This window comes from Palaemon carinicauda, chromosome 19 (assembly GCF_036898095.1).
Source record: "Palaemon carinicauda isolate YSFRI2023 chromosome 19, ASM3689809v2, whole genome shotgun sequence".
Classification (NCBI taxonomy): domain Eukaryota; kingdom Metazoa; phylum Arthropoda; class Malacostraca; order Decapoda; family Palaemonidae; genus Palaemon; species Palaemon carinicauda.
In genome coordinates, this window is record NC_090743.1 from 129,627,629 (window position 1) to 129,651,022 (window position 23,394).

The 23,394-nt window shown below is 48.4% G+C and overlaps 1 protein-coding gene across 1 annotated transcript in view; it reads right to left on the bottom strand.

Moving 5' to 3' along the window:
* Positions 1-23,394, bottom strand: part of LOC137658869 (palmitoyltransferase ZDHHC6) — a 77,252-nt gene that overhangs the window by 24,175 nt on the left and 29,683 nt on the right. Inside the window, exons 4-5 of the mRNA XM_068393990.1 lie at positions 13,318-13,402; positions 4,791-4,954 (exon numbers count right to left, since the gene is read on the bottom strand). Of these exons, the coding sequence (XP_068250091.1) occupies positions 4,791-4,954; positions 13,318-13,402 (249 nt within the window). The remainder of the gene's footprint in view (positions 1-4,790; positions 4,955-13,317; positions 13,403-23,394) is intronic.

Genomic DNA, 23,394 nt, shown 5'->3' on the forward strand with positions numbered 1-23,394 from the left:
TAAAGGTTTGTATCGTTAGGAAAAATAAAAATTATCTACAATTTGTTATTTGTTCTGTAACTGGAATACAAACCTACGCTATTTATTTAGGGGTGACTCACCCATTAGGATGGGTGGAAGTCCCTGTCAATCTTACTTTTGGCTTTACACTGAGGCTCCTTATCTGAATATATTTGTACCCAAAATAGGGAGTCCCTGCGCCTCGCTAAAACCTTGCTATGCAAGGTCCACAGCCTACGTAAGCTGTGTGTCGAGATATTTGGAAGCGTGACCGTCCAGGTAAAAGTTATTCCGAGTCTTTCGTAGGAAAAACTGTTGTAACCAAAACTTTCCCAATACCACCTCGCGAGGGTATGAGCACGCAACAGTATTAGCGTAATACAAAGTACAAAAGGGAGCATGGTTTACCTGCAGTGGTTTGAGGTCAGCATATGCAGAGAACCTAGGATGCTGCTTTCCCCCAGAGAGGGGAGGATGAAGAAAAGATTAAAAGCCAGTCACACCTTTTCATTTATGCAGACCAAAATTGGCTAACAATGCCCTCAACCTTCTGCTACTTGTCCAATAAGGAGCTTGAGGTATTATACCAGCTGTTGTGCAGTCACCACAGGGCCGATGGAAAACGTATCGAGCCTCCAGTGGGTCACGTCTTACAGGTAGTGGGCTGTGAAAGTGTTCTGACATTTCCACACCACAGCATTGGAAGGCACTGAGGACGAGCAGGAGAAGGCTGGCATCAGGCGAACGTCGAATGGCTGGGGATCAAAGACGCTCTGGAAAGCGTTGGAGAGCAGGAAGGCGCTGACGTGCTGTTGGAGAGTGCTGGCATCCTGCAGGGCGCTGGCGCGCTGGATAGCATTGGCGAACAGCTGAACGCTTCGGAGGAACATCCAAAGGATGTACATGAGACAAGAATGGTGACGGTAGGTCAGCAGGTCGGCTGGAAGGTCGAACAGCAACAAGGATGTGCCCTTCCACTGATGGGGATCACAAACGATCCATAGAAGAGTCCAGGGCCGAAGTCGGAGGACTAGCGGCAGCGTTGTCAGAACAACAAGGAACGGGTGAAGGTCGAGGGCCAGAAAATGACTGAAGCGGAGGCTCTTCTGCGGGGGGACGGCTGCAAAGACAATGCTGAAGAGCCGAAGAGGTGCCTTTTCACCGATGGTGATGGGCAACCTCTAGGGCAAAGCGAAGACGGAGCTCTGCGACGGAGACGCCCTCTAGGGCCCGTGGGATCAGCAAGTTGACCTTGAGCAGCAGTCCTCCGAAGAGAAGTCTCTAGGAGTGAACTCCCCCAAGGGGAAGAAACATTTGCAGGAGAGACAGACAATGGACACATATTCCCCCTCAAAGGATGAACAGGAACGGGGGAAACGTAGTCGGCAGCAAAAGCTGGAGAGCCTGGAGGGGCAGGGGCGCCGGCAGCGGCCACAGAAGACGCCTCTGACACCACAACGTCGACGAGAGATAGAGGATCCACCTCCGAAGTCAACGACGGCTGCACACTCGCACCGCAGAGGATAAGTTGCAGCAAGGAGTCCTTGGAGGGCAGACCCGGACGCCCCAAGGACGACCACACCTGTAACACAGAAGATATAAATAAGGCCTCACCCGGGGGGAGAGGTGGGGCCACTTCACAGGGGGAAGCAACACCATCTCTCAAGGACCAGGGTTGGCCACAAATTAAAGGGTCTACTCTACTGTTCGACGATCTTTTGGAAGAGGTCAAACGAGTAAGGGCTTCGGAGGAAGGTCGGAGTCGGAAGAAGAGGTCTTGGGTTTTTTTTTCCTTCGAAGGAGAAATACACCACTTTGACTTCTTCCGCTGTCGCCCAAACCTTTCCCACTGGGAGTGAGACAACTCCAAACACTCACTACACTTATTACCATTATCACACCGTTGCCCTCTGCAGGCAGGACAAAGGGTGTGGCGGTCGGTGTCCACGGCCGACATGAAGGTCCTGCAGGGCCGGCCTTCAAGTCCAGGGCAGGTGCGCATGGTCGCAGAGGTCAACACAAACACACTATTAAAGAGAAAGTACAAACAAAAAGCATTAATGGCAATCCAAAATATAACTGGGTGAGGATGAAGAACGGAAACAACCATTCACCATCCGAGCCAAAAGCAAAGAGAGCTAAATCACTGGTGTGTGAGCGGGAGCAGTAGCAATCTAACCCCCTACCCCCGCTAACTAGTAGAATGGGTAGTTAACCCTCGCTAAATGTTAATGGCTCGTCATTTCAGCTTCACCGAAAGTAGTACCTGTAAATAAATAGCTTCAGGTTTGTATTTCAGTTACGGAACAAACTTTAAATAAGAACGAATAAAACTTGAGGTATTAAACAACTTGTAAACACATCCAAAATCAAATCGTAATTAAATCTTCTACAATATTACACTCAAACTACATTTTATAATTTTCAATCATTTTCTCTGTATATAGTGTATTCAACTTCAAATTGATCCACGCATTACTTTCTTTCATTCTTATGAATCTCACTTGAGGTTCATAAAACCTCCTTCTCAAAGCTAACTAAATGTTGACGTCTATCCCAAAATTCTAAAGAAGGTCCCCAACTTACAAACACAAATTAAACTGTAAATAACAAAGGTAATAGGTTGGCCTGGGCACCAGCCACCCGTTGAGGTACTACCGCTAGAGAGTTATGAGGCCTTTTGACTGGCCAGACAGTACTACATGGGATCCTTCTCTCCGGTTACGGTTCATTTTCCCTTTGCCTACACACTCACTGAATAGTCTGGCCTATTTATTACAAATTCTCCATCGTCCTCATACACCTGACAATATTGAGATTAGCAAACAATTCTTCTTCACTCAAGGGGTTAACTACTGCACTGTAATTGTTCAGTGGCCACTTTCCTCTTGGTAGGATAAAAGAGACTCTTTAGCTATGGTAAGCAGCTCTTCTAGGAGGCCACTCCAAAATCAAACCATTGTTCTCTAGTCTTGCGTAGTGCCATAGCCTTTGTACCATGGTCTTCCACTCTCTTGGGTTAGAGTTCTCTTGCTTGAGGGTACACTCGGGCTTACTATTCTATCTTATTTCTCTTCATCTTGTTTTGTTGAAGTTTTTATAGTTTATATAGGAGATATTTAATTTAATGTTACTTTTCTTGAAGTATTTTATTTTTCCTTAAGTTTCCTTTCCCCACTGGGATATTTTCCCTGTTGGAGCCCCTGGGCTTATAGCATCCTGCTTTTCCAAATAGGGTTGTAGCCTAGCAAGTAATACATACATACATATACCAAGGCACTTCCCCCAATTTTGGGGGGTAGCCGACAGCAAACAAATGAAACAAAAAAGGGGACCTCTCCTCTCTACATTCCTCCAAGCCTGACAAGGGACTCAACCGAGTTCGGCTGGTACTGCTAGGGTGCCATAGCCCACCCTGCCCCGTTATCCACCACAGATGAAGCTTCATAACGGTGAATCCCCTACTGCTGCTACCTCCACGGTCATCCAAGGCACCGGAGGAAGCAGCAGGGCCTACAGGAACTGCGTCACAATCGCTCGCCATTCATTCCTATTTCTAGCACGCTCTCTTGCCTCTCTCACATCTATCCTCCTATCACCCAGAGCTTTCTTCACTCCATCCATCCAACCAAACCTTGGCCTTCCTCTTGTACTTCTCCCATCATCTCTTGCATTCATCACCTTCTATAGCAGACAGCCATTTTCCATTCTCTTAACATGGCCAAACCACCTCAACACATTCATATCCACTCTAGCTGCTAACTCATTTCTTACACCCGTTCTCACCCTCACTACTTCGTTCCTAACCCTATCTACTCGAGATACACCAGCCATACTCCTTAGACACTTCATCTCAAACACATTCAATTTCTGTCTCTCCATCACTATCATTCCCCACAACTCCGATCCATACATCACAGTTGGTACAATCACTTTCTCATACTATAATGCTTCAGGCAATTTCCAAGCTTTCATGGATTGGTAGCGTGCTTCATAAGCTCTTTACTAAATTTGCTATGTACATGCAATCTGAGAAGAGCAGTATGCCTTCAGACAGAGGTAGTGAAGTTTATTCTTTTACACAGCTCATACAGTAAAACCTAGCAATATTAGGCATAGAACCTAGCAACAATGGACCCGTTTATAACCGATTTTGGATATAACGAACCAAATCCTAGAGCAGTGTCAGGGTGGTCTTCTGCAAGTCACCATAAAAAGTACATAGTTCTAATATATTTATATTAATTTACTATACATTTATTAACATAAAGGTAACAAAACCAATTTTACCTTGATCATTATTGGCATACCATTATAAAAGAGACTACAGTATTAGAGAAATAATTCTACACCAATAAAATCAACTGTTTTCTATGTAAGCCCATCTGAGAATATGTAAACGCTGTCAGGTGATGTTTTCGTCAGCTGATTTCACTATTACTATTGATGATATGCGCACAAATACATTTTTTAAAAAATTTATCCTTAGAATAATTTCCAAACTTAAGCAAAATCACTTAAGATCAATATTGTATAAATACTCATGTGCTATAGACCATCAGCTTTCATACTGTTCACTAAAAGGTATCAGTATTATTAGTTATCAATTGGATGTGTAAATACACATTTTTTAAACAATTTGCATTTTCCACAGCTATACAAACCTAAATGCAAACTATAAAAAATTCTGGATATATCTAAACAAAGGTAAAGTTACTGATGCTGACTTACATAAGACTGAAAAATCACTTAAATACCTAAAGTGACAAAAAAAAAAACCTCAAACACACCCTGTGTATGGCATGATAGATGGACACGGACAAAACAACTGTAGATTGAGCGGACCCAGCGACCGCCCAGAAGAGGAAGAGCGTGAACGACCCATGATTTTTGTGGCCAACACAGTTGTTAATCCACGGACAGTGATGGTCCATCTTCATGACACAACAACCACCTGAAACGGCAAATATTCTAAATAAAATCTAGATAATATTCGTTGCCATTCACATATCTCAACTAGAATGGGCACTCGGTAAAGCGCATACCTTGGCCTATATCGTGTTGTATATCATAAGATACCCAATTGAATTAGGTACATTTTGACACTAATTACATACAAATCGGATAAAAATTTACCACAATATAGCAAAATGACAAATTCGAAGATAATTTGTATTTTTCCTAACCATACAAACCTTAGCTATTTACAAAGGGTATTACTTTTAGCGTAGCTGAAATGGCGAGCCATTAGAATTTAACGAGGGTGTATTACCCCCGCGCTAGTTAGCGGGGGGGTAGGGGAGTGGTAGCTAGCTACCCCTCCTCCCCCTCACACACAGGTGAATACTCACTTTCACTTAGAGGTAGGACTTGTCTTGGGGGACAGGGCTGGCAGGCAAATATGTGTAAATAGCTAAGGTTTGTATGGTTAGGAAAAATACAAATTATCTTCGAATTTGTCATTTGTTCCGTAACCGAAATACAAACCACGCTATTTACAAAGGGTGACTTATCCCTTAGGAAGGGTGGAAAGTCCCCAGCCATACTGGCTTTGGCTTTACCCGGGGACTCAGAATCCGAGTGAGTCGCACTCGAGAAAAGGAGTCCCTGCACCTCACAAGTTCCTTGCTCCGCAAGGAAACCATGTGGCCTACGTAAGCTTGTGTGTGAAGGAAGAAGTGTGACTCGTCCTAGGCAGTTGACCTGGAGTTCCAGAAGGAACTCTGGGTTAGGACGTTCCCAATACCACCTCGTCAGGGTATGGGGGACGCGACAGTATTGACTCAATACTCGGAACACAAGGAAGCATGGTTTACCTGCAGAGGTTCGAGGTCAGCTATGCAGAGACCAGGATGCTGCTTCCCCGTAGAGGGGATGATGAAGAAAGTAGTAAGGGCCAGACATACTTCTTTCGTTCATGCAGACTAAAACCTGATAACAATGCCCTCAACCTTCTGCTACCTGTCCAAAAAGGAGCCTGAGGTTAGACCAGCTGTTGTGTAGCCACCACAGAGCGATAGAAAACGTATCGAGACTCCTGTGGGTCACGCCCTGCAGGAAGCGGGCTGAGAAGGTCATCAGACGCTTCCAGACTCCAGCTTGTAGCACCTGCATCACAGAGTAGTATTACTCGAAGGCGAGGGACGTTGCGATGTATCCAACATCGTGCTGTAGGGCGACGTGACGGGGGAGAGTCTGAAGACAGGTCGAGATGAATGTCCTTGAGTCCGGGCTGAAGAGGTATACTGGTGACTCTCCCCCCATGTCCTCCTTGTGTTCCCAAATCGGCTGCAACTGAGGACAAACTGCAGCTGTTCCCAGCACTAACCTCTCGATTCCTTACTGGCAAGAAAGAGAAGGTCTTGGGACATCAGACACAGAATGGAGACTCGAAATCTTGAATGAATCGGACCGAAGGGCCGGGACCCTCAGATTCTGAGTCTAGCCAACAACTCAGGAGCGAGCCTGAATGTTGCCTTCCCCTCTTCCTTAGAAAGGGGGGAGTAGTAAGAGACCAAGAAGATTGCTTACACACTGGCCGTGGCCAGAGTGAGCAGAAGACCCAAGGCGGAATACAATCCGAGGCCTGTCGTAAAAGGGTCTTGAGAAGATCTCTTAAAGGACTAAAAGTCCGAGCCATGCTCCAAGTTGGAGGTCTTCCTCCGACTAGGGCAGGGACGATCGTAGCTTCGCATGAGCGAGGATAGATCCAGCGGGCAGGAAAAAGTTATTCCTTTAAGCCTGAAGGTCAGGGAAAGGCTGAGCGACAGGCTTCATTGCCGAGAGCGGAAAGGAGTTTCCTCCCGCCGAAAGGCAATAAGACCGTTATTGCTGGAGAAGAGGCCTCAAGGGAAGAGGTATATCTCCCACGGCACCAACCACCTTAGACTCTTCACTTTGCCTGGGAGACCCCTGAGGATGACTATCGCAGATGACGCGACCTCCGTACCGCGACTGTAGCGGGTTGTCTCTTCTAGAGGAGGAAGCGTAGTGTCTCCAGGCATGAAGCCGAAGCGACGCCCCGGTTCGGGAGAGATGTCGCAGTGTGGTTGCTTGAGTAGTCTGCGCCGTGGGAGAAGCTCTCCCGGGAGTTCCGTCAGGGGAAGCAGAGGGTCCAGAAACCGTTCTGCGCATAGTCCCAGTGGAGCTCTCCCATTGAAAGGTTGACAGACAACCTGGTCTTGTTGAGGCCCATTGTCCGCAGACAAAAAGGAGAGAAGACGCAGGCGTCGAAGTTGTCCCACTATCACCGGAATGCATCTTGCCAGAGTCTCGGGGTCTGAGACTGGGGGGAAGACTAGCGGAAGCTTGAGGTTCCAAGCTGTCGCGATCAGGTCCCCCAGACCAGCACTTGCTGGTTACCCAAGGTCAAAGACCCCTAGGTACACTCTCTCTATGAGGCTCTGCTCGGATAGTCTGAGAGAAACATTCCCCTGCCTGGAATGAGAGAGCCGATGGTGGTATTGAGAGAATCTCAATCATCCCGGTATCTCTACTGCAAGATGTGAAGGTGTGAAAATGCGTCTCTTGCTGGTTAGAATGAAGTCGACGCACAACGGGGCGACTCGGCAGGAGCTGTAGGATCTGAAGAGGGGCCAGACTAAGGCCCCTAAGCCTGCCTGAATGATGGAGAGGTATCCTTCAGGTCTTGACCATAGGCCTGGACCGGAACATGCCCCCCCCCCCCCCTTTCCTTTGACGAGTCCGAGAACCGCATCAAGAATGTGGGGAAAGGACGAGAATATCCACTACCATCAAGAGGCTCCATAGGTCAACACCCATTGCAGGTCTAATAGTTCCGCTGGTCCCATAGGGCCAGGGAGTCCGGTTAAACATTGCCTGAAGCCACCGGAACTTGGATCGCCCCACATGGAACTTATCCTGAGGCGACTGTTCGGACTATAGACGGGTCAATGAGGAAAGAAGAACTAGGAAACGTTCCAAGGTAGGGCTGAAAGCTCTGCTTGACTGAGAACAGGTACTGCGACTCTCCTCAGTCTTGCCACAGTCAACCGAAAGGAAGGCTCGGAGGATGTGGTAACAGAATCTGGCGTCCCCAGGTGGTCACCCATCCAAGTACCGACGTTGCTTAACCTCGCTGGACGGACGAGAAGCGGGGTTTCCAATGTGGTAAGGCGGTTGACTCAATATCATGGCCAGATACTCCAGATGTTGAGGCAGAGGAAGAGAAGGCTCCAAGCAAAATACCATGAGCCCACACTCATGGTAAGCATCCGGAAGCTTGTCCCGGAGCTGAAGAAGGTCGAAACCCAAGCCTACCGGAGTTGACCAGCCCTCCAAACAGCAGAGGAGGCGGAAGCCTGCACCTGAGCGGCCAAGAGGAAGGCAGGGAGAGTTCTCTGGGGAAACAAACCTGCTATGCCACGGCGGGATAGCCACACTGCATCATAAGCAGGAATACTTGCAGTCTAGGCTGAATTCGACGAGCACCCTGGAAGATGGATGGAATGGAAACTGAAAGTACCCGTCCTTCCGATCCAGGGTTTAAGGAGTCCTGTCGCCTCGTTACCAGTCTGATCGATTCTGCTGGTCTACGCTGGCCGAAGTTTGTTCGACAAACTTGATCGGGGCTGAGAGGTCGACTATGGACATCCCCTCTCAGATCCTTCCTTACAAGAAAGGATCGACTGAGGGGGCCGGGAGTGAAGCCGTCGATGATCCTAAGGAAGACCTTCGCCTAAGGTATGGATCATTCTGCCCAACCGGGCAACTCTGCTGACGCTATGGCATAGAGGTTCAGAGACACTGAATTCGCTGACAGAGACGGCAGGCGCGATATCCTTGGCTACTCACAGAGATTGTGCGGGAATGGGCATCGGGAAGCTGTCATTCGGATGAGTAACCTTAAGCATCCTCCCAGCGAAAAACCTGCAATCCTAGAGTTCGTGAACTCCTTTTAGGACTATGCCCCCCCGGGGGAGTCTCCCGTGCCATCTGTTCCTGACAGGAGGAAACTGCAATTGGACACCTTGTCCCAGTTGTCGTAGCCGATAACTTAGGCCGACGTGCTTGAAAGAAAAGGGCGCTGGAGCCCTGCAGAGTCTGGAAGAAAGCGCCTTGGAGGAGTGAAACCGGAAGTCGATTTACTTCGCACAGCAGCTGTCTAAGTCTCTGTCCTTGGGCACAAACAAACTCTTCTCAAGGATGGAAGGGTGTCTGAGGTCGTCGACCTCCACAGATGAGACACCCGAAGGAAGCCCTCAGTCAGCGCGTCCAGATGGTACAACATCGAGCTTGTCCGCAAATTAGATACTTAACGACGAAAGGCCAAGGTGCCTGAGCTCGAGAGGAGGAAAGTACCCTTGATCTTCCTGTAGCTTCCTTGAACCAAACCTCGGGCCGTAACCGAGGAGGGAAAGAACCTGGTAAGCTCCCAGAGGAAGAGGTAAGCAGTCACCCCTTGTCCGATGGAGAAATCTCAAACGGAAAGCCCCCCCCGCCAAAAATCCTTCCAGGGAATGACGGGGAAGGGCTAACCCAGGTTCAGGAATAGAGGAGTGTTGCTCAGATCTCCCTTAAGTTTCTCCTATTCTTGCAAGTGCCATGCTCTGTGTTTACGGGGTGAGACAGTGTTCTGGAAATACGCTCCAGAAGAACTCGCCAGGCTGGTCATGCTGCGAAAACCCCATTGGGAATCGTGGTCGCAATTGCCCTGGAGCTCGCGCGACGGGAATTCCTGGTGGTCGGCGAGCGATAACCCATAGACGAGCAATGGATACTGCAAGAAATAAGCCGACATTTGTGCGAAGAAACACTGTAGGTTCGCGCGACGGAACACCATCCGTCTGCGCGATGGAAAAAAACCGTTGGTTCGCGCGTGGGCGAACATTGGAGAGCATGAGCGTAGACGTGCAGGCACATGGGCGTGTGGGCGCGCGGGCGAGCGGTCGCGCGGTTGCACGGGCGAGCGGTCGTGCGGTTGCACGGGCGAGCGGTCGCGCGGTTGCGCGGGCGAGCGGTCGCGCGGTTGCGCGGGCGAGCGGTCGCGCGGTTGCACGGGCGAGCGGTCGTGCGGTTGCACGGGCGAGCGGTCGCGCGGGCGAGCGGTCGCGCGGGCGAGCGGTCGCGCGGGCGAGCGGTCGCGCGGGCGAGCGGTCGCGCGGTCGCACGGGCGAGCGGTCGCGCGGTTGCACGGGCGAGCGGTCGCGCGGGCGCGCAGGCGAGCGGTCGTGAGGGTGGGCAGGTGGATGAGAGCGAGTCCGAGGCGGCGAACGCAAGCGTTAGCGCGATGGCGAGGAAACGCGCTGCCGCGTGGGCGAGGAGGACCGCTGGCGATATGGATCAACAAGCGATCGGTGGTGAGCTGGTGAGCGCTAACGCGCAGGTTGGCAATGGCGCCTTGTGTTATGCCGACGCGATGGTCGAGCAGTATGCGCAGGTGAGCGATCGTGCGTTGGCGAGCAGTATGCGAAGGTGAGCGATCGCGAGCAGTGATCAGCATGCCCAGGGTCGCGCGATGGTGATCAGTATGCGCAGGGTCGTGTGATGGTGATCAGCATGCCAGGGTCGCGCGATGGCGATCAGCATGCGCAGGTTGGCGGTCGCGCGATGGCGAACAGCATCTGCAGGTGGGCGATCCCGTGATGGCGAACAGCATACGCAGTTGAGGGTCGCGCGATGGTGATCAGCATCCGCAGGGTCGCGCGATGGTGATCAGCATCCGCAGGTGTGCGGTCGCGCGATGGCGATCAGCATCCGCAGTTGAGGGTCGTGCGATGGCGATCAGCATCCGCAGTTGAGGGTCGCGCGATGGCGATCAGCATCCGCAGTTGAGGGTCGCGCGATGGCGATCAGCATCCGCAGGTGAGGGTCGCGCGATGGCGATCAGCATCCGCAGGTGAGGGTCGCGCGATGGCGATCAGCATCCGCCGTTGAGGGTCGTGCGATGGCGATCACCATCCGCAGTTGAGGGTCGCGCGATGGCGATCAGCATCCGCAGTTGAGGGTCGCGCGATGGCGATCAGCATCCGCAGTTGAGGGTTGTGCGATGGCGATCAGCATCCGCAGTTGAGGGTCGCTCGAGCATGCGCAGGTGAGCTAGTAGCTGGCGAACCATATTCCTTCAGAAGTGTTGGAGAACGTTGGCGTGCCGGCTGTAACACACGTGGGCGATCCGGAGATCGCTGGCGAGCTGATGATCGCTGGCGAGCTGATGATCGCTGGCGGGCTGATGATCGCTGACGAGCTGATGATCGCTGGCGAGCTGATGATCGCTGGCGAGCTGATGATCGCTGACGAGCTGATGATCGCTGACGAGCAGAAGGCTACGCGTGGAAGCCTGCGCAAAGAAGAAGAGTCCTTGACCCTGACCTGAACCGAAGTTCTAGATCGCGAGGGCGAACGTGGGCGCACAGGGCGCGTAACAGGAACCAACAGGAACCGCAGGGAAGATCATCTTGAAAGCGCTGACAAACAGGAGAGCGCTGATGAGCAGAAGGGCGCGCAGGGAAACCCTGACACGCAAGGGAAGAACCCCCGTGGGGGCAACCCTTTGCCCCGAAGGGATCGTTGTCCGCCGGGAGACTGATGTCCGTCGGAAGACCGCTGTCCGTCGGGCAGACCGTTGTCCGTCGGGAAGACCGTTGCCCGTCAGAAGACGAGATCAGACTGCTGTCCATCTGCACCAAGGCGGAAGATCGAGAAAAAGGAGTTGTAGGCTGCAAACGGAGATCCAAAAAGGCGCCTCAAGCACCCTTATAGGGAGATGAGAGGCCCTTACGACGAGGCGGACGGTGGGCCTTACGGCGAGGGAGGCCAACAGCAACAGCAACATAAGAAACCTCCGAAGAGGAGTCTCTATGAGTGTACTCTCTCGCAAACGAAAGAGAAACACTTCGTGGAAGAGACTGGTCAGCCAGTGACCTAAAAGGAGCAATCCTCCGAAGAGGAGCTCCTGCAGTTGCCCAGCCCCTTGAGCGAAACTGCAGGTGCGACCGCTCAGCACCAAGAGCATAGTCGCACGAAAAAAAGGCAAGAGAAGAACCCCCCAAAAGGGGAAAAACTCAAGCCTGGACAGGAAAAATTTCCCTCGGAAGGAAAGTTATCCGCCCAAGGAGGCAAGCCTCCTGACTGTTCTAAAATGAACTGGAGAGCTGTCCGTCGACACGGGAGTACTACCAGTAGAAGGAGACACGCCCCTGACGAAAACACAAGGGGGGAGGCAGCAACAGCCGAATCCCCAGGACTCAACCAGACAGCTCACACCGTTGCTATATTACAGAAACGAACTAGATCGGTAACTGTAAAAAAATAAAACAAATAATATTAGTACACATTCATTCCCCCGGGAAGGCTCCGAAGAGGAATCCCGAGGGAAAGGAACAAGAATTACACAACAGGCACGTGCCCTCACAACCACTTACACTCGCGGAAGGAGAGCTGTAACCAAAACAGAATTATATCAATTATAATTATGTAACTATGTAATTATGTAATTTAAAAATGAATGAACACTAAAGAGAGAACGAAAACCCCGAAAGGAATCGTTCTACAAGCTGAAAAACAAAAAACAACTACAATTAGATTCATAACTAATTGATACAAACGTACGGCGTAGCAACCCCCCACACGGAAAGGAAGCTAGGCTACAAGGGCGTAGTAACACGTAGTAAAAGGGTGAACGACCTCAAGAGAGAGAGAGAGAGAGAAAGACATAAGTCAAACTCGATCGCCACCCATAAAATACGCCGTGGTGGCCTAACTGCCGAGGCCTCCACGTAGATATCGTACACTACACACACACATCTGAAAAGGAAACTTACTTATTTCTATACTCAAATATATATACAAACATGAAAACATGTTTACATATATATTGAGTAAATGAAAAGTAAGCGATTAAGTAAAGACAAAACAGACAATGGCTGCCAAGCGAGGACCAAGACAGAGACATCTGTCACAGTCCGAGCCAAAAGTGAAAGTGAGTATTCACCTGTGTGTGAGGGGGAGGAGGGGTAGCTAGCTACCACTCCCCTACCCCCCCGCTAACTAGCGCGGGGGTAATACACCCTCGTTAAATTCTAATGGCTCACCATTTCAGCTACGCTAAAAGTAATACCCTTTGTAAATAGCGTGGTTTGTATTTCGGTTATGGAACAAACGACTTTTTTACCTTTGCATGACCTTCAGATTTGACCCAATTACTCCAAAAATCTAATCTAATCCTTGGATTATGGCCAATCTTCCCATAATGTCATGAGATTCAGTCAAATAGTTTTTGAGTTATGGGAATCATAACTTTACAAACAAAAATATATAAATACTGTACATGCCTATCGAAACATAACGGCTACTTACATTTTCGGCAGTGGTGTGCCCTTGGGGCTTTATAGCCTTGGCAGATAGCACAGAATTGGAGGTACTGCTTGTCATTCTCGTTCTCCTGAAGATATAAAAGTTAGGAAAATATTAAGAAATATGTACAGTGCTGTGTTTGTGAAGTAAAACTAACAAACCCTCTAAACCCAGACAGATAATTTCATTATAATTCTATATATTATTTACAAAATGACAGTTGTTCTTGGTGAGATCATGGAGTTTTGGGGAAATGAAAATGACAAATTCGGAGGTAATTTGTATTTTTCCTAACGATACAAACCTTAGCTATTTAATAGAGGTATTACTTTCCGCGAAGCTGAAAGGATGAGCCATTAAAATTTAGCGAGGGTTAACTACCCATCCCGCTAGTTAGGGGGGGGGGGGTTGCTACCCCTCCCATTCACACACCTGTGATTGAGCTCACTTTGCTTGGAGGTAGGACTTCATGGGCGGGACAGGGTTTGATAGCTAAGGTTTGTATCGTTAAGAAAAATACAAATTACTCCAAAATTTGTCATTTGTTCCGTAACTGGAATACAAATCAACGCTATCTAATAGGGGTGACTCACCCATTAGGAGGGTGGATGTCCCTGCCAATCTAGCTTTTTGGCCTTACCCGGGGTACTCCCTATTGTACTGAGATTAGAGCGGCAATAAGGAGACCCTAACACCTCACTAAACCTGCTAAGCATGGTTTGCGGCCTACGCAAGCTGTGTGTGGTGAGAAAATAGCAATGTGACTGTCAAGGTAAAGGTTATTCTGAGACCTGCAAGGAATAACCGAGGAGACCGAGACATTCCTAATACCACCTCGCCAGGGTATGGGGGCGCAACAGTATTGCGACAATACTAGGATACACAAGGGAGCAATGGTTTACTTGCAGAGGTTTGAGGTCAGTTTGTGTAGAGGACTCAGGATGCTGACTTTCCCAAGAGAGGGGAGGATGAAGAAAGCGAACGAGCCAGATTTTCCATTTCATTCACTCAGACTAAAACCCGGGTAACCAATACCCCTCTACCTTCTGCTACTTGTCCATTAAGGAGCTTGAGGTACTAAACCAGCTGTTGTGCATCGACCACAGGACCGATAGAAAACGTATTGAGGTTACTGTGTGTCATGCCTTGCAGGTAGTGGGCGGTGAACGTAGTTTGGCGTTTTTCACATGCCCACTTTCAATACCCGTGGCACAGAGTAGTTCTTCTTGCAGGCCCCTGACATCATGGGCTCTGGGACGACGTGCTGGAGAGGATAGGGATTCAGAGCAAGGTCAGTGACCCTGCGAATCCATGTATAGACTGTGTTTCCCGTGATCCTCCTCTGGTTTCTGCCCGTGCTGACAATCAGTGAGGGTGATCTGGGCCGAGCTACTGCTTATCTCTTGAGGTAGCGCCTAAAACATCTTACTGAGCATAGTAACAGTTATAGAGCGGAGACTCGTTATCTGGAAGGAGTCAAACCTAGGATCCGAAATCTGGGTCTAGGCAACAAGCTCAGGGACGAAGCTGAAGCTTACCTCTACCCATCCTCTTGAATGGGCGACGTGAAACGAAAGACTATGAAGTTTGCTAACTCGTTTGGCTGAGGCCAAGGAGAGTAGGAACACAGTCTTCCAGGTTAGAAAACAAACTGTTGCCTGTCGTAATGGTTCGTACAGGAATCCTTCTAGGGACCAAAGAACTTGAACCACGTGCCATGGGGGTAGGTCTCACTTCTGACTGAGGACAGGTAAGTTCACAACTACGTATGAGGACGGAAGTTGTAAAGCTAAGGAAATGCCTATTCTTTTCAGTTTAAAGGTGAGACTCAAGGTTAAGCGATAGCCTTTAACCGTTGAAACCGAAAGAAGCATTTCCTCCCTCTCCCTCAATACACGAGTAATTCCGCTAACGCTGGAAGAATGGTATTGAATGGATTGAGACCCCTTCCGCGGCACCAACCACAGAATACGTTCCACTTCGCCAGGTAGAATGAAGTTGATAACTTTCGCAGCTATCCAGGCGTCCCCTTTCGAGACTTGTTGCGAAATAACCTTCCTGAAAGAGGAGATGCTAGATAGTCTCCATGCGTGAAGGCGTAGCGAAGCTACTGCCTTGTGGAAAAGTTGACATGTAGTAGTCTGAGTAAATTGGGTCGTGGAGGGAGTTCTCTTAGGGGCTCCATCAGGAGCAGCAGAAGGTCCGGGAACCATTCCGCATGATGCCATAGCAGAGCTATGAGGGCCCTTGAAAGATTGACTGATGTTCTGGTCTTGTTTGTTTTTCCCACCGTTGTTGGAATGCATCTTGCCAGAGAGCCTTGGGATCAACTGGGGAGCAGTCCAACGGAAGCCTGAAGTCCAAGGCCATTGCGAACAGGTCCAGTCGGGGAATCCCACAAAGTCCGGACTTTGTTGGCTACTAGATGATCTAAAGACCATTCGGGACCCACTATCTACAATGCTCCGCTCAAGAGTGTCAGCGGGGACATTCCTCTTACCAGGAATGAAGTGAGCTGATAGTGAGACTGAGTGGGATAGGGGCTGCGAAAAAGTACCTCTTTGCTCTTTGATGTAAGCTACTACCGTGGTGTTGTTGCTCATCACCACCACTGAGTGAACTGCCAGGAACTGGTGGAACTCTTGAAGGGCCAGAAAAACAGCCTTCATCTCCAGTAGATTAATGTGAAGGTACTATTCTGACTCTGCCCAAATGTCTGAGGCCATGTGGTGCCGCATGCAGGACCCCCACGCTTCTTTTGATGTGTCCGAGAACATCATCAAATCAGGAGGAGGGACGAGAAGATCGACACCCTTAAGCAGATTCTTGTCTGCCAGCCATCACTCGAGATACGTCTTTTCCTCTGATCCCATGGGAATCAGAGTGTCCGGGGAATCAAAAGCCTGCTTCAAATTGGACTTCAGACGCCATTGGAGAGATAGAATTCTCAGGCGACTGTTGGGAACTAGACGGGCCAAGGATGATAGATGTCCAAGGAGACAGCCCCTTCTGGGATGGGAGATCTCGTTTGAGGAAAGGCCTTGCGACTTTACTCAGCCTTGCTATCCTGTCTGAAGGGAAGGCTTTATGATGTTTGGTGTCTAAAACCAAGCCCAGGTATACCAGTCTTTGAGTGGAAAGCAGGGAAGACTTCTCAAGATTACCATGATCCCCAGACCTTGGCAAAGTCTCAGAAGTTTGTCCCAGTGCTGAAGAAGGGTTGCCACCAAGTCTGCTAGGATTAGCCAGTCGTCCAGGTAATGAAGGAGACGGATGTCGAACCTGTGAACCCAAGATGACACAGGAAAAACACTCTTGTGAAGATCTCAGGTGTTGTGGAAAGGCCGAAACACAGCACCATGAACTGGTATGAATTGTTGTCGATGTTGAAACACAGATACTTTTTTGACGACGGATGGATTGGGATCTGGAAGTAAGTGTCCTTTAGATCCAGTGTACACATGAAGTCTTGTGGTCTTATCACTAGACTGACCAAGTCTGCCGTCTCCATACTGACTGAAGTCAGTATGACAAACTTGTACAGAGCTGTGAGATCAGTGACTGGTCTCCAGCCTCTAGACGCCTTTTCCAAGAGAAAGGGTCGACTGAAGAAGCCAGGGGAACCATCGAGGACCTCCTAGATAGGGCCTTTCTCCAACCAGATCTGGACTTCGGCCCGAGGGCCTGCCCCTTTGCTGATTCCATCGCAAAGGAGCTCATAAACACTGGATTCTTGGTCACTGGAGGGAGAGATAATAAGAATGGGACACGATACCCTGAACGAATCACGGATATCGTCCAAGGTTCGGCCTCGAGCTGCCTCCACCTGGTCCAGCAGCTTTGTAGGCATCCCCCTAATGGTGCACAAGCAGGGAGATGACCTCTCCTCACATTTATGGTATCTACCGCCACCTCTCTGACGTTTTCCTCCACAATTGGGACTTGTTGCCTTGATAGGAAAGGACTTCTAAGACACCTCGGTTTACGAAACCTCTGCCGTTTTAATAGTTGATGGTTTCATATGGCTGGTATTGGAGGGGCTGGAGGTCTGTAGGTCCGAGCTGTAAGGGCTTTAAGAAGGAGGGAATCCGTGTTGGACTTCCTCCACCTCTTCGCAGCCTGCTCGACGCCCCTTGGCTCGAAGAGGAAGAACCCCTCCAGGGAGGAGGTTTGGAGCCTAGCGATCGACGGAGGCGAAGGTCGGTAACCAGAAGACAGGATGGACAGTTTCTTCCAAAGAAGAAGACTAAGGAGGTAAAGAGGTGAAAGGACTCTTGCCGCCGACCAACGATGTATGAGTGTGGGATCAGCAGGCTGATCAACAGCAAGCCTCCGAACAGGAGTCTCTATGCGAGACTCACTTACTGGAAGGGAAACACTTGTCGGAGAGATGTGCTACAGACTTTGCTCTCCCCACAAAGGATGTTCGTCAGGGAAGGAGCACAGACTTCGGCGGCAGAAGATTTAGAAGTAGAAGCAGTCACAGGAGCAGCTGGCAGGGCAGCAGACGAGCTCTCCAAAACGACAACATCGGCAACCTACAAACGGTCAAAATCTGACGCTGACGCTAATAAGTCAACAAGAGATACCGCGAAAAACGCGGGCTCGATCGCTACCGCTGAGCGAGAGGCAGGACAGTGAACCAACAACTCTTAAGGCGGCGATTCCCAAACCGCTGGACGTTTCAGAATGGTGTTAGCGAGAAGGAAGGTCTCCAAAGCCTTTCTGGTATGACGATGAACGACAGTTAACCACCCTACCTTCCTAGCAGCCACAACTACTGCCTTTGGTGGCTGCAGTTAGAGATCCTCTTTGCATGAGGATGTGATGGTCGCTGACGCATTGGAGCGCGTTGGGAAATCTGCTCAAGACACGGTGACTGCCAACGTCAAGACCGATGACTCGATGGGATGATCGATAAGATAGATAGTCTACCTGCATATACGAGCGATACCGGCATGATGCGGGATCGATCGTTACCGCTGTAAAAGAGGCAGGTTGGTGTGTCGATGATCCTCGAGTAGGCGACTACCGCGTAGCTGAGCGTGAAGGCTGACCGATGAGAGATGATTCATGTTGAAGTGAATCACGAACAGGTGGGCGAACATGTTCCGAAGGAGAGCGACGTGATGGTTTGGGAACGCTCAGAGTTATGGCCGAACGCTAGTTCGTTAAGTGACTGATGAGCGATTCTCAAGGTGAAGGTTTAAGCTACGCGTGTTGTTGCTGAGGTGAATGCTGTTGGCAAGACGATCGATGACAGGCAGGCGAACGCTAAGGAGCCTGCGATAGCTGACGAGCAGGCGATTCTCGCGTTCTCGGCGATTCTCACGTAGCACAATGTTGACGAGAATTCAAACGTGTATGTGGTTCACGTGTAATCGAACGCTTAGGAGGTACACGAGTTGTCGATCGTTGACGATGGTCAGGTGACCCACGAACTGATTGAAGCGTCAACGATTAACGTGTAGCCAAACGCTTAGGAGGAACACGAGTTGTCGATCGTTGACGATGGTCAGGTGACCCACGAACTGATTGAAGCGTCAACGATTAACGTGTAACCAAACGCTTAGGAGGAACACGAGTTGTCGATCGTTGACGATGGTCAGGTGACCCACGAACTGATTGAAGCGTCAACGATTAACGTGTAACCAAACGCTTAGGAGGAACACAAGTTGTCGATCGTTGGCGATGGTCAGGTGATTTATGAGCTGATTGAAAGTTAAAGCGTTAGCGATTCATGTGCAACCGAACGCTTAGGTAGTACACAAAATGTAAATCGTCGACAATGGTCAGGCGATTCACGAGGTGATGGAAGCGTTAGCGATTAACGCTCTGCTGGATGATGGAGAGACTCGAGCAGGTGAGCATTGTGAAGGCTGAAGGATTCACGCCCTGAAGGGCGATTGCGTTTCGAAGGAGAGACGCGTTAGACTGACACACTCTGAGCAACAGCCGAAAGCTTGTTAAGCGATGAGCGTTTAAGCGTCAACGAGCTACGAATCACCGGATGAGGAGATAAGCCTCGATGTTGTTTACACGTAAACAGACTGCTGAGTATTGGTGAACAGGCAAAATCGGTGGAAAGGAGTAAGCGTCTACAATTTACTGGGATGTTGGAAGGTCTCCTCGAATGCTGCTGCTGGTCTGGGACTGGGGAATACTGTTAGTTTTTTGTGCGGCTAGATGGTGAGCCAGTCGAGTGAAGGTAAGACCAAAAGTAAGAAGCCTTCCATAAAGCAGTGATGTATGGATCACAATTGACCTATACAATGCACCGAGTCCCTGTCGACCAATTATGTTTGCTCAAACATCACCTGCCTGGATTGAACTTTCCAGCAAACATCTCTACCGTGTTAATACTTTCCAAAGAATACTCCTGATGAATAAGGGTCTGTTAAATGAGCTCCTTGTTGAATTAATCATGAATGAAAGCACTGCCATTCATCAACTTAACTTTGGAGAGTATGTAAAGTAGAAATGCTGCAGGCACTACCAGCAGGTTGAAAACCTGTAAAGTAGAAATGCTGCAGGCACTACCAGCAGGTTGAAAACCAGGTGTGTTTACTATATTCCATGGATCATAACCCAGAGACAGACAGGATACTTAGGTGGGAGACCCATCCTTTCTTGGATACATATGGGGCTGCAGATACTCCAGAGGTATAGATCATCCCATATTCCTGCTTCAACGACACCATACGGTAAGGAGAATACCAATTGGTAATAAATAATGCTTCAGGAACTACTAGAGTGATTGCTCAAGAGCATCTTGTGGAGAACTAACCTCTGTCAAATGAAAATCTAGTTAACTTACGAACGACTGCAAAGACCTTGATATACATATAGCACGTCTTGCAGATATGCTATAAGGTCCGTAATTGTCGGATAATCTTTGTAGAATCCTTCCTCCCTTTAGTTCCCTGTGGATTCAGGAGTAACGGTCATCCGAAGAATGAATGTAAGTTCAGACCATGTGGTTCTCCATCGCATGGTTCAAAATCGTTTGATTCACGATCAAGGCTAATTCAGCGGGAAACGACGATCATACAGACCACGCACGAGGAATCCTGACTTGAGGGGAGAGAGTAAACAATCAAAAGATTCCTGTAAAGACAAAACATGAATGGAAGACCGCAAGGAAAATCTTGGTGCTTGTGGAGGGAAGATCTCGTAACTCGTACAAGCGATGAAAATTATCATAGATTCTTCTCTCACCAATATTGTAAACAGGGAAAACTGGAATGAAGTAAATGTCAGATGTCTATACATAAACCGAAATTCACTAAAGAGCTAATCACGATTTATCCAATCACATGGTGTCTGACAAGCGTGTAGAAAACCTATTCCATAGTTACTGTTCACACCGAGACCACTCAATCGGTGATGGAAAGCAAGGAGACAGTTAGCTAAATGGAAGGTCAGGATCATAGAGATCATGTGTGATGTGATCACATTGTGCGATCAGTCATGTAACGTTTATTACATTTCAAATTGCTGATTAATTGTAAGCTCTACTACACTCCTTCTGCAAGGTTGTCGTCCCTGGAACTCTCCGAAAAGTGAAGGTCAGTGTTTATCATCCTGTAAAGGAATGCGTACGTTCGGTTTCGTACATGTGATAACAGGTATGTAAACCACTATCTCACATACCAAAACCTTATTCTCTGGGAAGGACATATTTCTGATACAAAACCCCTTGTCTCGCATATGGGGAAAGACCATACAAGGATCATCTTCCAAAGTGAAAACGCTCTTGTTATGTACTGGTGGTTGTTATGACGTTCTTCAAAGTTTGGCATCACTTGAGTGTTCCGAATTTGTCCTGGTGCAATAAAAGGACAGGGGCTGCTACCAATATCTTGATCAACAGTGCTTGTGGTTGTATCTCATACCAAAACACCTTCCCCAAGGAGGGGAGGGTTTTGGGACAGCGGTGCTCCTCCCATAAAACTATGTAAGGGAAAAGGTCAATGTCTTATGAGATTAAGACCGATCAGACCCCTCTCACACGAGACGAAGTCACTGTGCATTTGTCCTGGGTGAAGAAATCTCTCTGAAGCTCTGAAAATGGTGGAATGCAAACATGACGGATTTTACATTGACTGACAGTGTGTGTACTCTTATTCGGTCTTACACGAGATCGATTACTAATAAAGTAGTAGCATCATGAGCACCTGTGCCTCGTACTGATCCACTTCCCCATGTTGCATGGGAGGGTGGTACACTACTGCCCCTTTCACGCATACATGAGGTGAGGTCACAAAAAGTCTCGTACAAGACTTTGAGCGATCAGTTTTCACAGGTGGTTTCTTCTTTTGTAGTGCAGTAGCCAGTGTTGTGTGCAAAGGCTTACTAGATCAGGAAAATCCTTTTAGTGTATTTTCTTACCAGAGAGAGAACTGAATCAGGGGGACACTCTATAGAGGAAGGGAAGAGTTTGTATTGAAAAAATAAATTGTTAAATTCTTTAGCTTTCATTTCCATATTTTTATTGTATAATTTTCTAATATTTGTGCACCTCAACAGCCATCTTCTTGTCTCTTGACCACGCTCTTTCATTTCAGGTATGTGCAAAGCCCTATACTCAGTAGGGAACTTGAGGGTATCTATCAGTGGACTGCAACAGAGAATGGATAGCAATGCCTGTAAATAACACGAAACCAGTACTGGTAGGAGACCTTCTACAGAGATATAGCCCTTGACGTGAAAATGTATGGTAGAGCTTTATTGAGGTACTATAGAGTGAATGTTTTGGGTGCTTTAAAGGTTTAAAGGCTGCTCATGCATGGTAGAGACAAGGGACAGTGACATTGCACTATCAAGCAGGACAATACCTTAGAGACTGACCATATTACATATTATCAGTGCCAAAGGCCCCTCTACACCCAAGGTATGAGCTAGGAGGGCCAGACAATGGCTGCTGATAACTCAGCAGACAGACCTGTAGGCTCCCCCAAAAGATGGTGAGGCTGCAACAACCAAAGGAACTTAACGAGTTTGAGGGGGACTCAAAACCCCAGTCTGGCAATCACCAGGCAAGGATGCTACCACCAGGCCACCAAAACCGATTTAGCTAAACCAATTATGTGAAAAAAATTACGTGTTTTGTGTTGTGTGTTATGATGTGCCAAAGAACTGCCATCCAAAGGTCAATCTTGTGTGCAATTGTACAGTAGGATTTGACTAAATAACTAGCTTTACAACATTGTACTTCCACTTGGGGTGTTGAAGTGTTACCCCAGGTATTTTAAGCTTAACAAGTTATCTGAAAGTAAAAAAAAGGGGCACATCTGACAATCCAACGAGAGTGCATTCAAGTGACACAGACAGAAGCTGTGGTCGATACTCTTAAACCTATGTTTATGTACTTTCATCTGCATTCCATCTGGATTCCAACCCACTCTGGTTGTTTACAGAGTATCCTAATTTTTTATTTTTTCTCAATGCAAAAGGTTGCCTGGTAGTTATAGATGTACTGTATACAATACTGTATTTCCAACCTTGATATTTTTTCCCATATAAGAAAGTTTTTTTCATTATTTTTACTTTAAAAAATTCCTCGATCATATAGAATTATTGCCCTTGTAATGTTCATTTACAAAAATCTAACCTGAAGTTTGTTTGCTTGTGTCGATCCCCTTCCCGGAACCAAAACAAGGGAGGATGTCAAGTATTCCTATAGTATTGCAATTCCTAGGGCCATTTATTTAAATGTGGGTTAGTGGGATCATGTACCCATACAGCAAGTCTGCATGCTATACCAGGTCAAAACCCACTAACCATTATGATGACAGCTTGAAGCTCCGAATCCTCAGAGACCAATGTGCTCCTAGCTCCCATGCCCTCAAAGGCTTGAGAACACTAGGTACAAAGGCACAATGTGTGAAGGACTATTGGTGGTAAGGAGTCTTGCCGGTGATAGTGCACTCGAAATAGCATCTGGATGGTCGTTAGTGTGTTCAGAGCGGTCCTGAACTTGTCAGAAGAAGGATGGGAAAGAGGGCGGCATCCATTTATCTTGATCAAGGGTAAGAGAACTCCGTCTTGCATAAGACCGAGAGCTGGTGGTATAGGTCG